The sequence below is a fragment of the Nomascus leucogenys genome, chromosome 2 (assembly GCF_006542625.1).
Source record: "Nomascus leucogenys isolate Asia chromosome 2, Asia_NLE_v1, whole genome shotgun sequence".
NCBI lineage: Eukaryota > Metazoa > Chordata > Mammalia > Primates > Hylobatidae > Nomascus > Nomascus leucogenys.
Window position 1 is genome coordinate 43,953,090 of NC_044382.1, and position 14,951 is coordinate 43,968,040.

The 14,951-nt window shown below is 41.2% G+C and overlaps 1 protein-coding gene across 1 annotated transcript in view; it reads right to left on the minus strand.

The window, feature by feature from the left end:
- Positions 1-11,081: 11,081 nt before the first annotated feature.
- The window catches only part of SEC24A (SEC24 homolog A, COPII coat complex component), a 75,710-nt gene continuing 71,840 nt past the window's right edge, over positions 11,082-14,951 (minus strand). The window contains exon 23 of the mRNA XM_003266391.4: positions 11,082-14,026. Within this exon, the coding sequence (XP_003266439.1) occupies positions 13,912-14,026 (115 nt within the window). The 3' untranslated portion in view covers positions 11,082-13,911. The remainder of the gene's footprint in view (positions 14,027-14,951) is intronic.

Below are 14,951 nucleotides of genomic sequence, written 5' to 3' on the forward strand. Positions count from 1 at the left end.
AATATGGTGACCCCCCCCCCCCCTTCCCCCACTCCGTCTCTACTAAAAATACAAAAACTTAGCCGGGCGTGGTGGCCTGCGCCTGTAATCCCAGCTACTCGGGAGGCTGAGACAGGAGAATCGCTTGGACCCAGGAGGGGGAGGTTGCAGTGAGCCGAGGTCGCGCCACTGCACTCCAGCCTGGGCCACAGAGCGAGACTCTGTCTCGAGAAAAAAAAAAGAAAGAAAGAAAGAAAAGAAAACCGGGAGTGGGAAACGGAAGGCAGTGAATAGATCAGCCTAGATTTGGTGCCAGGAAGCAAAATGGAGGTTGCAGCGGCAGTCGCTTGTTTACAGACCCGCGGCCTCGCCTGTAGGCAATGGGAATACGTAACCCTGGGAGCCGCGCTTAAAGGGAGCCTTACGCTGGGATTTGCTCTTAGTACCTGTTCCTCATCCTTAACTTCTTTACGCCGAAGTATACGGCTGATGTGTTCCTAGGCTTTCCTCGCGTTTTGTGCGTTTTTGTTCAAATTAGAATTTCCCAGTGAAGACTTTCGTGCACATTCTATCTAAGTTGCCAACACTCCCCATTCCCCTTCACCTTATTTTTTCTCTTTGTCGTTTATGACCACCTCGCATGCTAAAGATGCTCCAGCCTGGGCGACAGAGCGAGACTCCGTCTCAAAAAAAAAAAAAAAAGAAAAAAAAGAAAAAGGCCAGGAGCCGTGGCTCACGCCTGTAATCCTAACACTTTGGGAGGCTGAGGCAGGTGGATTACCTGAGGTCAGGAGTTCAAGACCAGCCTGGCCAATATGGCAAAACCCCGTCTCTACTAAAAATACAAAAATTAGGCCGGGCGCGGTGGCTCACCCCTGTAATCCCAGCACTTTGGGAGGCCGAGGTGGGCGGATCACCTGAGGTCAGGAGTTCGAGACCACCCTGGCCAACATGGTAAAACCCCATCTCTACCAAAAATACAAAAATTAGCCGGACATGGTGGCATGCACCTGTAATCCCAGCTACTCGGGAGGCTGAGGCAGGAGAATCGCTTGAACCTGGGAGGCGGAAATTGCAGTGAGCCGATATCATGCCACTGCACTCCAGCCTGGGTGACAGAGGGAGACTCCATCTCAGAAATACATATATAAAATAAATAAATAGGCCGGGCGCGGTGGCTCAAGCCTGTAATTCCAGCACTTTGGGAGGCCGAGGCAGGCGGATCACGAGGTCGGGAGATCGAGACCATGGTGAAACCCCGTCTCTACTAAAAATACAAAAAATTAGCTGGGTGCAGTGGCGGGCGCCTGTAGTCCCAGCTACTCGGGAGGCTGAGGCGGGAGAATGGCGTGAACCCGGGAGGCGGAGCTTGCAGTGAGCCGAGATTGCACCACTGCACTTCAGCCTGGGCGACAGAGCGAGACTCCGTCTAAAAAAAATAATAAAAAATAAATAAATAAATAAATATAAAATAAAATCAGAACAAACGACTGGGCGCGGTGGCTCATGCCTGTAATCCCAGCACTTTGTGGGGGCTGAGGTGGATGGATCACTTGAGGCCAGGAATTCGAGACCAGTCTGGCCAAAGTGGCAAAACCTTGACTATACTAAAAATACAAAAATTAGCCGGGCTTGGTGGCATGTGCCTGTGGTCCCAGCTACTTGGGAGGCTAAGATGGGAGGATCACCTGATCCTGGGGAGGTTGAAGCTGCAGTGAGCCATGATCTGGCCACTGCACTCCAGACTGGGTGATACAGTGAGACCCCGTCTCAAAACAGTTTTTTTCAGAAAAAAATAATGTATTTACTATATAGTAATGGATCCAGTTTGGATTATAGTCATCATTAATAGCAATACAGTCATAAAATACAATTTTAAGTATGTTTTCAGGCAGGAAGGAGCCACAAAGGCAAAAGAGCTTAGGGCCCTTGAAAGTCATAATGCAGCCTTGGTATTCAGTAATGACTTACTAAGTGAATGATTAGATGAATAAAGCAATTGAATCCATCAACCCTTGCTAACAGGGAGCCATGGCCAGTTCACACCTGAGGCTGCGGAGGGTTTTGAAGCAGCTTACTGGGTGGGCCCCTGCAACTAAGCCTGCCACACAATCACCCTCAAAATAATGAAGTAGGTGAAATACCACTTAGAAGATAATACATTACTATATTTATATTAATACTGAAAAAGAAGTAAAAACAAAATAAACTTCGGTTTGGATTCAACAACATAAGGAGCTCAAAGAATATACAGACTGAACTTTCACCCTTGATTGGATGAAAGTTAAATCCCAGGGACATCCACTAGTTAATAATTTTAAAGTATTAGAGGAAGTTCTTCTGCATATCTGCACACACATAGATCTCTGAGCCCTAGGCTGTTCCTTAAAACAATTTTACACACAATTGAAAATAATGGAAATAACTGTCAAATAGTAACAAATGTGCAGAATTTGATGAGGCACAGCCCTGATCAATCAAGACAGTTCCAGAAAGGGTTTGAGGAGCTAAATTAGAATTATAGTGTTATATTCAATGATATAAGCATCAAGCAAATTCTTTCCAAGTAATATTTCATTCCTCCTTGAAACTGAGGAAGCCATATAACTGAACTTGAACAGAATTATAAAAAATGTCTGGGCTGGCATTTGGGAGGTCCAGGCAGGAGGATCACTTGTGGCAAGGAGCTCAAGACTGACCTGGGCAACATAGTGAGACCCCCTTCTCTATTTAAAAACAAAGAAAAGAGGTCGGGAGGCCAGGCGTGGTAGCTCACGCCTTTAATCCCAGCACTTTGGGAGGCTGAGGTGGGTGGATCACTTGAGGTCAGGTGTTCGAAACCAACCTGGCCAACATGATGAAACCCATCTCTACTAAAAATACAAAAATTAGCCAGGCATGGTGGCGCACACCTGTAATCCCAGCTACTCAGGAGGGTGAGGCAGGAGAATCACTCGAACCCAGGAGGCAGAGGTTGCAGTGAGCTGAGATCACGCCACTGCACTCTAGCCTGGGCGACAGAGTGAAACTCTGTCTCAAAAAAACAAAAAAAAAGAGGCCAGGCGCAGTGGCTCACGCCTGTAATCTCAACATTTTGGGAGGCCAAGGTGGGAGGACTGCTTAAGCTTAGGATTTCAAGACAGCCTGCGTAACATAGTGAGACCTCATCTCTAGAAAAAATAAAAATAAAAAAATTAAAAAAAATTTAAAACGAGGCAGGAAGTTTGCTGCAATGAGCCATGATTGCACCACTCCACAACCACTTGGGTGATAGAGCCAGACCTTGTCTCAAAAGAAAAAGAGTAAAAGAATGAATTGATGAAACTGCTTAAAAGAAATTCAAGAAAAATTTTCAGAAATTAGCAAATTACTTCCTCTAAATTCCAAAATGAGTCAAATTTTTATTTTTATAGACACAGGGTCTCACTCTATGGCCTAGGCTGGAGTGCAGGGGCACAATCATAGCTCACTGCAGCCTACAGCCTTGAACTCCTGGGCTCAAGCAATCCTCCTGCTTCTGCCTCCTGAGTAGCTAGGGCTACAGGATTGAGCCCAGATAATTTTTTTTTTTTTTTTTTTTTGAGATGGAGTCTTGCTCTGTCGCCCAGGCTGGAGTGCAGTGGCGCAATCTCGGCTCACTGCAAGCTCCGCCTCCTGGGTTCAAACCATTCTCCTGCCTCACCCTCCCGAGTAGCTGGGACTACAGGCATGTGCCACCACGCCCGGCTAATTTTTTTTGTATTTTTAGTAGAGACAGGTTTCACCGTGTTAGCCAGGATGGTCTCGATCTGCTGACCTCGTGATCCATCTGCCTTGGCCTCCCAAAGTGCTGGGATTACAGGCGTGAGTCACCGTGCCCAGCCAAGCCCAGATAATTTTTTTAAAAAAAATTTTTGTAGAGATGGGGTTTCTATGTTGCTGGTCTTAAATTCCTGGGCCCAAACAATCCAATCTTCTCAGCCTCCCAAAGTGCTGGGATTACAGGTGTGAGCCCCTGCACCCAGCCAGAAATTTTATTTCAATAATTTTCTCAAGTATAGTTGTTAAACACCCTTAAACACTCGAAGTTTAAAAGAAACAGTGAATTAACAGTTTCAGTAGGAGACATGTCAATAGTCCTCTCCTTAATGAGAATGGAGCTTAGTACAACAAACTGAAAGCCAAGTAATGAACCTCATGAAATAAATGTAATTTTAGATGGTACTGAATATTTTGTTTTACAGTATTTATTTATTTATTTATTTACTCTGTCACCCAGGCTAGAGTGCAGTGGTGCCATCTCTCGGCTCACTGCAACCTCCACCTCCTGGGTTCAAGCTATTCTCCTGCCTCAGTCTCCTGAGTAGCTGAAATTACAGGCGCACACCACCATGCCCGGCTAATTTTTGTAATTTTAGTAGAGATGGAGTTTCTGCATGTTGGCCAGGCTGGTCTCCAACTCCTGACCTCAGGTGATCCACCTGCCTTGGCCTCCCAAAGTGCTGAGATTACAGGCGTGAGCCACTGCACTGGGCCTATATTAACTTTTAGTATGTTATAAACACTGCAAAACAGGCCGGGCATGGTGGCACAAGCCTGTAGTCCCAGCTACTTGGGAGACTGAGGCACGAGAATCGCTTGAACCCAGGAGGCGGAGGTTGCAGTGAGCCAAGATCATGCCATTGCACTCCAGCCAGGGTGACAGAGGGAGACTATGTCACCAAAATAAATAAATAAATAAATAAATAAATAAAGTTAATATAAATGTGTGGATGTTGTCGTGGGTTGGGACAAAATCATCTGGCTCCTTAGATAATATTACTCTCTGATGTTACCCCAGAGTGACACTGATGAGGATTTCTGCTACTCTAGGAGAGTGGCAGTTTAAGGTTTCTGGCCTCCCTTGCTCAGGCAGTCTCCATGTTTTTTTTTCTTCTTTGAGACAGAGTCTCCCTCTGTTGCCCAGGCTGGAGTGCAGTGGCTCGAACGGGGCTCACTGCAGCCTTGACTTGCCAGGCTCAACTGATCCTCTCACCTAGCCTCCCAGGTAGCTGAGACCACAGGTACATGCCACCACATCTGGCTATTTTTTATTTATTTATTTATTTAGAGACAAAGTCTCTTGCTCTGTCACCCAGGCTGGAGGGCAGTGGTGCAATCTCGGCTCATTGCAACCTCCACCTCCCGGGTTCAAGCGATTTTCCTGCCTCAGCCTCCCAAGTAGCTGCGACTACAGGCGTGTGCCAGCATGCTTGGCTAATTTTTTGCATTTCTAATAGAGATGGGGTTTCATTGTGTTAGCCAGGATGGTCTTAATCTCCTGACCTTGTGATCGACCTGCCTCGGCCCCTCAAAGTGCTGGGATTACAGGTGTGAACCACTGTGCCTGGCCTATTTTTTATTTTTAAAGACAGGGTCTTGCCATGTTGCCCAGGCTGTTCTTGAACTTCTGGGCTCAAGCAATCCTCCTGCCTCAGACTCCCAAAGTGCTGGGATTACAGGCATGAGCTACCACGCTTGGCCTCTCCAGGCTTGTGAAGTCCTCCTGTACCTGCTGTTTTCAGCACTCCTATAAAGTGAATTATTTTCATGCCTCATCTCTTTTGCCAAATCATTGTACATGAGTATTATCGTGACTCAAAACCCCTAATACTTGAAGGAAGAATTCAGGGAGAAAGCTTCCAACACAGACCAATTGGTTTGTGCCAACCATGCCATGACCCTGGCTGAATTGCTAAGAATCTTATCCTTCTAAATGATACTGCAGTTTGATGTCACCACGGAGAAGCACGGTTTGAGGAAGTGATGATTATGACACACTGATTAATCCTGCCAACTAATATAAAGAAATAGTCCCCATTCTTGAGGACAAACTCATGCTCCAAATCATAACATGCTGATGATAAATTAGCATTCTCATAATATGTGGTAGGAACTAAAAAAAGTCTCTTGATTTATAATAGTAATCACTTAAAACTTAACATAGGTAAAATAGTCACAAAAAAGAAAAAACAAAAACAGAAACAAAAAACTGGCTGGGCATGGTGGCTCACACCTATAATCCCAGCACTTTGATAGGCTGAGGCTGGAGGATCACTTGAGCCCAGGCACTTGAGACCAGCCTGGGCAACATGGTGAAACCCTATCTCTACAAAAACTACAAAGAATAAAAATAAAAATAAATAAAAATAGCCTGTAATCCCAGTCACTTGGGAGGCTGAGGTGGGAGGATTCTTTGAACCCAGCAGGTCAAGGCTGCAGCGAGCTATGATCCTGTCAGTGCACTTACTGTGTGACAGTGAGACCTTGTCTAAAAAAAAGAAAAAAGAAATGAACATGTAGATGCTCAATGAATAACTGAAAACTTGGAATTAATTCATATTTCCAATATCGAGAGAAAAATAATAAATATTGATTAAATAGCTAATAATATGCTACTATGCAAACACTAACAATGCTAGAGTAATATGTATAATGTATAATGCAAAATTGAATCTTAACTATGATTTATGAGATAATACAAAATTCAAATGCATTGAACAAAGAATGGAAGGGAATAGGGAACATAAAAAGACACCTTTTATGATTGTGGATGGACTTTCCAGTTTCACTGTTATGTTTGAGCTTGTTCATTCATTCATCAATTATTTGAGTGCCTAATATATATCAGCTATATATATTAGCTAGTTAAGAGTGTAAGAGTGTTAAATTTTCAGGTGGAAATAAATTCCCAGAAAACAATCCTCTGCCATCTCAGTGTCTCGCCAGTTATCTAAAATAGTTGTGTTTTTCCATAATCTTTAGGTTGTAAACCCTCAAATTGGCATTCATAAAGCAATCGTGAAGACCTATTTAGAATGTAATTAGTGAACATCTAAAAAAGAAAGGTTATATTATAAGAAAGAAACTCATATTCAGAGAGGTCCAGTCTCCTTTTGTCGTAGTCAAGGTCTAAAGGAAACAAACATAACTTAGGGTTGCGGGTATCTACCTAGAAAAGCGTCTAACCTCTTAAACATACAAGTACAACATGTCTCTTCCCTCTTCTCCTTTAATAACAAAGTTGGCTAAATATAATCCCAGGGTAAACAGAAGATTTTTTCATTTGAGATAGCCTATAAAAGCCAGATGAAAGTTTCAGTTCTTTAGATAGATGTTTTGATATATGATGGCTCATTTAAGTCAGGTGAGAGTTAAAGTGTCAAGATTTCATGTTATGTGCTTACCAATGTCTGGGGAACCTTTTCCTGGTGGGGTTTCTGTAGTTTCAGTTATCCTTCCTAGCACATCTTAGTGGTATGTGATTCTTTGATAAATGATGTGCATACATATCTCCCTCACTATAGGCTTTACAAGGGCAGGCCCTTCCTTTTTTTTTTTTTTTTTTTTTTTTTTTTTTTTTTTGAGACGGAGTCTTGCCCTGTCACCCTGCTATAGTGCAATGGCACGATCTCAGCTCACTGCAACCTCTGCCTCCCAGGTTCAAGCGATTCTCCTGCCTCAGCCTCCCAAGTAGCTGGAATTACAGGCACGTGCCACCATGCCCAGCTAATTTTTTGTATCTTTAGTAGAGATGGGGTTTAACCATGTTGGCCAGGCTGGTCTTGAACTCCTGACCTCGTGATCCGCCCACCTCTGTCTCCCAAAGTGCTGAGATTACAGGCATGAGCCACCGCACCCGGCCAGGCCCTTCATTTTTTTAAAAAAATGTACCACTTTGTCCCAAGTCTAGCACTGAGTACCAGACTTTAGTACTAAATTTACCAGAATATTTGCAGAAATTTTTCTCTTAGAGCAAGTGTCAAAACTTGGAATTTTCAATGAGTTTTTTGTATGATTTGTATTTGATCCTAGTATTTTTTTAGGTAGGCTAATATTAGTAATTTTTAAAATAAACTGTAGATACAAAGCTGAACAGATTGAATAGCAATAAGTGATAAAACTAGAATCCAGTTTTTGGGGTTACAATTATGGAAGTAAGTTGATCCTTGGATACCTCTACTACACACAGTTAAAAATAAAAAAGGAGACAAAAGATAGCTTGCTTGATTCAAAACCATGAGAGAAACATCTCAGCAGATCAAAGTCAGAAACACAAGGAAGTGTAGAGTTGAAATCAGATGCCTGGTGGGCTACAGGTCCAGAAGCAGGAGACAGAGAACATTTTATGGCGTGACAGGCATTAGTCATGCTCTATATGAGACAGGGAAGACCAGACCAAACTGTTTAAAGCCTGTCCTCACTCCAAAATGTTCAAATCATAACTCACTATTGACCTACACAGCCTCAGCTTTCTGCTTTAAAAGAAAGAAGGCAGAAGGGAGGGCAACAATTACACTTCCCACTATAGGTGACTGCAATGACGATATCCCCAAATCATTACAGAATAGGAACCCAGAAGCACCACTATGAGCCCTAGTTCTGGAAAAGGGGTCAGGAAAAGGCAATTATAAAAACCTTAGATAAGAGGTAGGCATAAACGAAGAGAGATGAACTAAAACAAAAATAAAAATACTTCCACTCAAATATGCCTGAAAACCCATATTCCAACAAACATGAAGAAATACAACACTTAAATTCTTCCAGCCGAGTTAAAAGTTGGAATAGAAATTTATTCCAGAAAGAATTAATTTTATAGAACAGTTTTCAAATATTTGAAAAGGAAATGGCTGGGAGTTTTTCAGAATTGTAGACAAGGATCTTTAAAGTGTGCTCTGAATAACAAGCAGGATAAAAAAAATAAACAACAGGCTGGGCTCGGTGGCTTATGCCTGTAATCCCAGCATTTTGGGAGGCCGAGGCGGGCGGATCACCTGAGGTCGGGAGTTCGAGACCAGCCTGACCAACATGGAGAAACCCCATCTCTACTAAAAATACAAAATTAGCCAGGTGTGGTGCCGCATGCCTGTAATCCCAGCTACTTGGGAGGCTGAGGCAGGAGAATTGCTTGAACTCGGGAGGTGGAGGTTGCAGTGAGCCGAGATCATGCCATTGCACTCCAGCCTGGGCAACAAGAGTGAAACTGTCTTGGCCGGGCGTGGTGGCTCACGCCTGTAATCCCAGCACTTTGGGAGGCCAAGGCAGATGGATCATCTGAGGTCAGGAGTTCAAGACCAGCCTGGCCAAGATGGTGAAACTCCGTCTCTACTAAAAACACAAAAATTAGCTGGGCGTGATGGTGGGTGCCTATAATCCCAGCTACTTGGGAGGCTGAGGCAGATAATTGCTTGAACCCGGGAGGTGGAGGTTGCAGTGAGCCGAGATCACACCACTGCACTCCAGCCTAGGCAACAGAGTGAGACTCCATCTCAAAAATAAAAGAGTGAAACTGTCTCAAAAAAATAACAACAACAACAACAAACTAACAGTAATAAAACTATAGAACATTAAGGATAAAAGCCAAGACAGGTGGATCACTTGAGGCTAGGAGCTCGAGACCAGCATCATCAACATAGTGAAACTCTGTCTCTATTAAAAATAAAAAAATTATAGGCATGCACCACCACGCCTGGCTAATTTTGTATTTTTAGTAGAGACAGGGTTTCTCCATGTTGGTCAGGCTGGTCTCGAACTCCCGGCCTCAGGTGATCCACCTGCCTCGGCCTCCCAAAGTGCTGGGATTACAGGCATTAGCCACCGTGCCTGGCCAATTATCTTCTTACGACACAAGGGTACAGAAGACAATGGAGTAATATCTTAACATTATCAATGGAAAAATAACCTTCGATATAGAATTTCAAACCCAGCTATGCTTGAGGAGCAAGCATCAAGAATTCAGTTTATAACCTCCCAGACATCTACTTAGGCTATTTAAAGCATCTTCAGCAATAGTTTTTTCATTGACATAATTTGGATGCACAACATAGCACTACTTAGTAATTGGCAAGTTGTTTGTGTCACTTTTTACTTAAAGAGATAGGGTCTTGCTTTCTTGCCCTGGGTGGAATGCAGTGGCACAATCATAGTTCACCGCAGCTTCACACTCCTAGGCTCAAGGGATCCCCCCCGCCTCAGCCTCCTGAGTAGCTGGGACTACAAGCATGAGTCACCATGCCCCGCCACTTTTTTTTTTTTTTTTGAGACCGAGTCTCACACTGTCACCCAGGCTGGAGTGCAGTGGCGTGATATCGGCTCACTGCAACCTCCGCTTCCCAGGTTCAAGCAATTCTCCTGCCTCAGCCTCCCAAATAGCTGGGACTACAGGTGCCCGTCACCACACCCAGCCAATTTTTTGTATTTTTAGTAGAGATGGGGTTTCACTATGTTGGCCAGGCTGGTCTCAAACTCTTGATCTTGTGATCCACCCGCCTCGGCCTCCCAAAGTGCTGGGATTACAGCACTTTTTTTTACTGGGATTATCCTTTTTTTTTTTTAGATGGAGTCTCGCTCTGTCGCCCAGGCTGGAATACAGTGGCACGATCTCAGCTCCCTGCAACCTCTGCCTCTCAAGTTCAAGCAATTCTCGTGCCTCAGCTTCCCAAGTAGCTGGGATTACAGGCACCTGCCACCATGCCCGGCTAATTTTTGTATTTCTAGCAGAAATGGGGTTTCACCATGTTGGCCAGGGTGGTCTCGAACTCCTGACCTCAGGTGATCTGCCTGCCTTGGCCTCCCAAAAGTTTTGGGATTACAGGCGTGAGCCACCACACCTGGCCTTTTTTTTTTTTTGAGATCGAGTTTTGCTCTTGTTCCCCAAGCTGGAGTGCAATGGTGTGATCTGGGCTCACTGCAACCTCGGCCAGGGTTCAAGCGATTCTCCTGCCTCAGCCTCCTGAGTAGCTGGGATTACATGCGCACGCCACCATGCCCGGCTAAGTTTTTGTACTTTTAGTAGAAATAGGGTTTCACCATATTGGCCAGGCTGGTCTCGAACTCCTGACCTCAGGTGATCCACCTGCCTTGGCCTCCCAAAGTGCTAGGATTACAGGTGTGAGCCACCACGCCCAGCCTACTTTTAAAAACTATTTTGTAGAGACAAGGTTTCACCATCTGGCCCAGACAGGTCTTCAACTCCAGGCCTCAAGCGATCCTTACACCTGGGCCTCCCAAACTGCTGGGATTACAGGTGTGGGCCACTGTACCAGGCTCATATCACTTTAAATAACTAGTCACTATATATAAGCTCTTTTCAATTAACTTTATTGAATAGCCAAGTTGATAAGTTAGCACAGATCAAATGATTGTTTGCATGGGTTACAAATGACTTTTTTTTTTTTTTACAGGAATAAAACAGTGAAAATTACAAACTGTAAAAAGGAAGACAAATCTTGTCTCCAACATTTCAGAGAAGCAAGATTTAACACAACACACTGAAGATCAATACATATTTGAATTTGAGAACAAGAATTTAATTTTACAATATTATACACTACTTTACAAAATCAAAATTTCTATATAAGGATTACATTTGTAATAGTTAACAAAATTTTGAAATCACATTTGGTGGTCCCCTAGATAATAGCTGTTATGCATCTTCGATTAGAAGAAATAAGTCTTTATTCTAATTATTGCAAAACAGTCTGTTAGACTCAATACATTAAATTAAAAACAGTGAAAATATATGCAAACTAAAATAAATGGTACTGCTTGAGCGACTATTAGTATGTCAGACTTACAGAAATGTTATTTTAAAAATCCTAGAAATTAGAAAAATAGAGTACTTTTTATGGTAGAACTGCCATGCTCAGATTTAAATACCAAGATTGCCCTTGTCTGTTACATTAGTAGTTGTAGATCTGTAGAAAATTCAACGATCTTTCATAATTTACAACTATGATTAAAAAAAATATGGCATAGTGTAAATATTAGTTGCTTTACATCAAAAAGTAATACAAGATGATATGGCAGGTAGTGCCCTATTGGGGTAAAAAAAAGAATCAAACTGAAAAACATATTCAACATTGCAAAAAATAATTGCTTTATATCAGTATCTCCAAAGGCTCATTCATTCTCTCATTATGTGGAGAACAAGTATTGTGAATCCTAACTAAAGTTATATTTTTCATGACCTGTTATAAAATTATTCTGAATTGCACGTTACACAGTATCTAAAATAATATTTAAAAGTAAATTTGTGAAATATACTAATAAAGCATGTGGTAATAACAAAAGTCATACCCACTTAGGGATGTAGTGAGGCACAAAGATTATCCCTAAAAGCACAAATGTTTCCCTCTAGAAGATTCTTTACTACTAAGAAAGGACCCACAAATAACTCCATTTAAAATCACATTAAGAGGAGCATTTTAGTTATTTTAAGAAACATCAGCATATAATGACTGTTTCTTTAAAAGAGGGGATAATATAATTTGCTACAATTTGAAAATTGCTTCTTAATAGACGAAGCAGCTTTCAAGAAAACTTCCAGTTCAATGTGCCACTTACACACTGCAAACCAACCTTAACACTGCTTAAGGGAGATATTTTCATAAAACATGATTATTTTGATCCAGCTGGCAAGCAGTAGTTGTATACTGTAGAGGGATTGCTTCTTCCCTATCCCAAACAACTCAGTTAAAGTCAGCTCATGTTGATATAAACCTGAAAGTTACTATTCCATTGGTGATCATATAAGACCAAGATTGTAAACACATTTTCTAATCCATTAAAACAAAACAAAAAACCCAAAAATATTTTGATCAAGTATCATACATGAACATATTTAAGAAATTCTTAAGACAAAATGAATCTGTGAAAACTGAGCCAAACTCTTAAAGACACTATGTCACAGCACTTTAAATATACAAATGTATAATTTACCTATTTGTAAACAAAATTCACTCAATAGTTTTGACTATAATATTTCTCTAGCTGAATCAAGAAAGCAGTCTCTTGAGGATTTTCAGAAATCAAGTTTCTTTCATAACTTTAATATGTTGGATGTGTATAATCTTAATATCCACTGAATCAAACAGCAGCATTTATGCTTTAATAGATTTTCATATTCAAGAATAAATATTTCTTATGAATGACTTCCAATTTAACAATTAAACTCCTTAGAAAAATGTTACTGACGTATTTGGATAGCACTTTAGAAACCTTTCATTTCTTCACTCTCATTTCACCAAAAAACCCCCACTTTTATTATACACCCAGAGCAGAAATGCACCAAATAAAATCCACTTAAAGGATCAAGATAATTAAAGTTTCTTTTCTCCCTATTATCATTGCCAGTCCCAATGTTTATGAAGACAGCTCAAATTCTTTTCACTACAGATTGAGTATGTCCAAGTCTTCGTCAGGAAATCAGAAAACCACCTAATGATAGTTCTCACTTCAAATCAAAGTGACTTTGTTCTTCAAGTATAAAGAATACTGACAGATTTTAAAGCTTGAATGTGTTTCCTCATATTTTTCTCAAGCTATACTAGAATTAGTTCACTCTAGTTTTAGTTAACATGATGATCCTTTCCCTTCCTTAACAAAGAAAAAAAAAAAAAGACACGTGTGGGGAATGAATTCTAGTTTTCCTACATTATATTTGCTTCCCATTGTTTTTATTTTAAAAACACCACCACCAATGAATTTGTAACTTCCCTGCAATACTTAGTTTTGTGAGGTTTTAAATGTAGCAGCCAAAGATTCAGAAAAATTAAAAATGAGAAATATACATGTAGAACACAGAAATCTTTATTTTACAAAGTGTACTTTGCCTCTGCAATATTGTCTTGTCTTATTTTAATCCATAACAACTCAAACATAATTGGCAAGAAAAAAGTATCCAATCATATGTAGCTATATTCTAATTTGAAAAATACAGTATTTCAGAGTTGCATGTTTGATTCTCTGCTGTGGACTTTTATTTGCTATAGGTTGTTGAAATCACAGTGAGAACATCTCAATCATCACATTAGTCCACAAACATAATAGAAAAAGAAGGTATTACACATTTCCAGGTATTCTGCACTATCATGACATTCCTTAGAAATAATTAAGTCAAATTTCTTCATTCATTCATTTATTCACTTGTTGCTGTATATGCAACAGGAATTCATAATATGATAATGCAGATTCTGTTCTGTCTTCTATCATGTTTTGAAGGAAGTTTGCTTTCATTGGACTCTCATCCCTTAGGAATAAAAGGCAAAAAAATTTAGATAAAATGTAGCAGTAAAATAGAATTGTCAGAAGGCTTTTGATTTCCTCATAACCATAACATTTACTATATAAACAGTTACTTCTAGAGGCTTTCTCTGAGAATACTTGGCTGATTACGTAAATTTTTGTTTAAGGGAAAAGCTTAGAGTGGAATTAAGAGAAATAGTTGATCCAGAAATTCCATTTCTGAATATATATCCAAAGGAATTGAAATCAGTATATCAAAGAGATGTCTGCACTTCCATGATCATTGCAGCATTAATCACAAGAGCGAAGATACGGAAATAACTGAATGAATGGATTTTTCAAATGTGGTATATATACACAATGGAATTCTAGTGAGCCTTTTTTTTTTTTTTGAGACGGAGTTTTGCTCTTGTTGCCCAGGCTGGAGTGCAATGGCACAATCCTGGCTCACCGCAACCTCCACCTCCTGGGTTCAAGATATTCTCCAGCCTCAGCCTCCCGAGTAGCTCGGATTACAGGCATGCGCCACCATGCAGGGCTAATTTTGTATTTTTAGTAGAGACAGGGTTTCTCCAAGTTGGTTAGGCTGGTCTCGAACTCCCAACCTCAGGTGATCTGCCCGCCTCGACCTCCCAAAGTGTTGGGATTACAGGCATGAGCCACCGCGCCCGGAGACTTCTATTCAGCCTTTAAAAACCAGGAAATTCTGTCATTTGTGACATTATGCTGAATGAAATAAACCAGGCACAGAGAGACAAACATCACACGATCTTACTTATGTGTGGAACCTAAAAAAGTTGAACTCATGTAAGTAGAAAATAGAATTATGGTTATTAGAGGCTAGGAGGCAGGAAGTGGCTGTGGAGAAGGAAAGAAGAGATGTTAGTCAAAGGGTACAAAATTTCAGTTAGGATGAATAGATTCTGGTG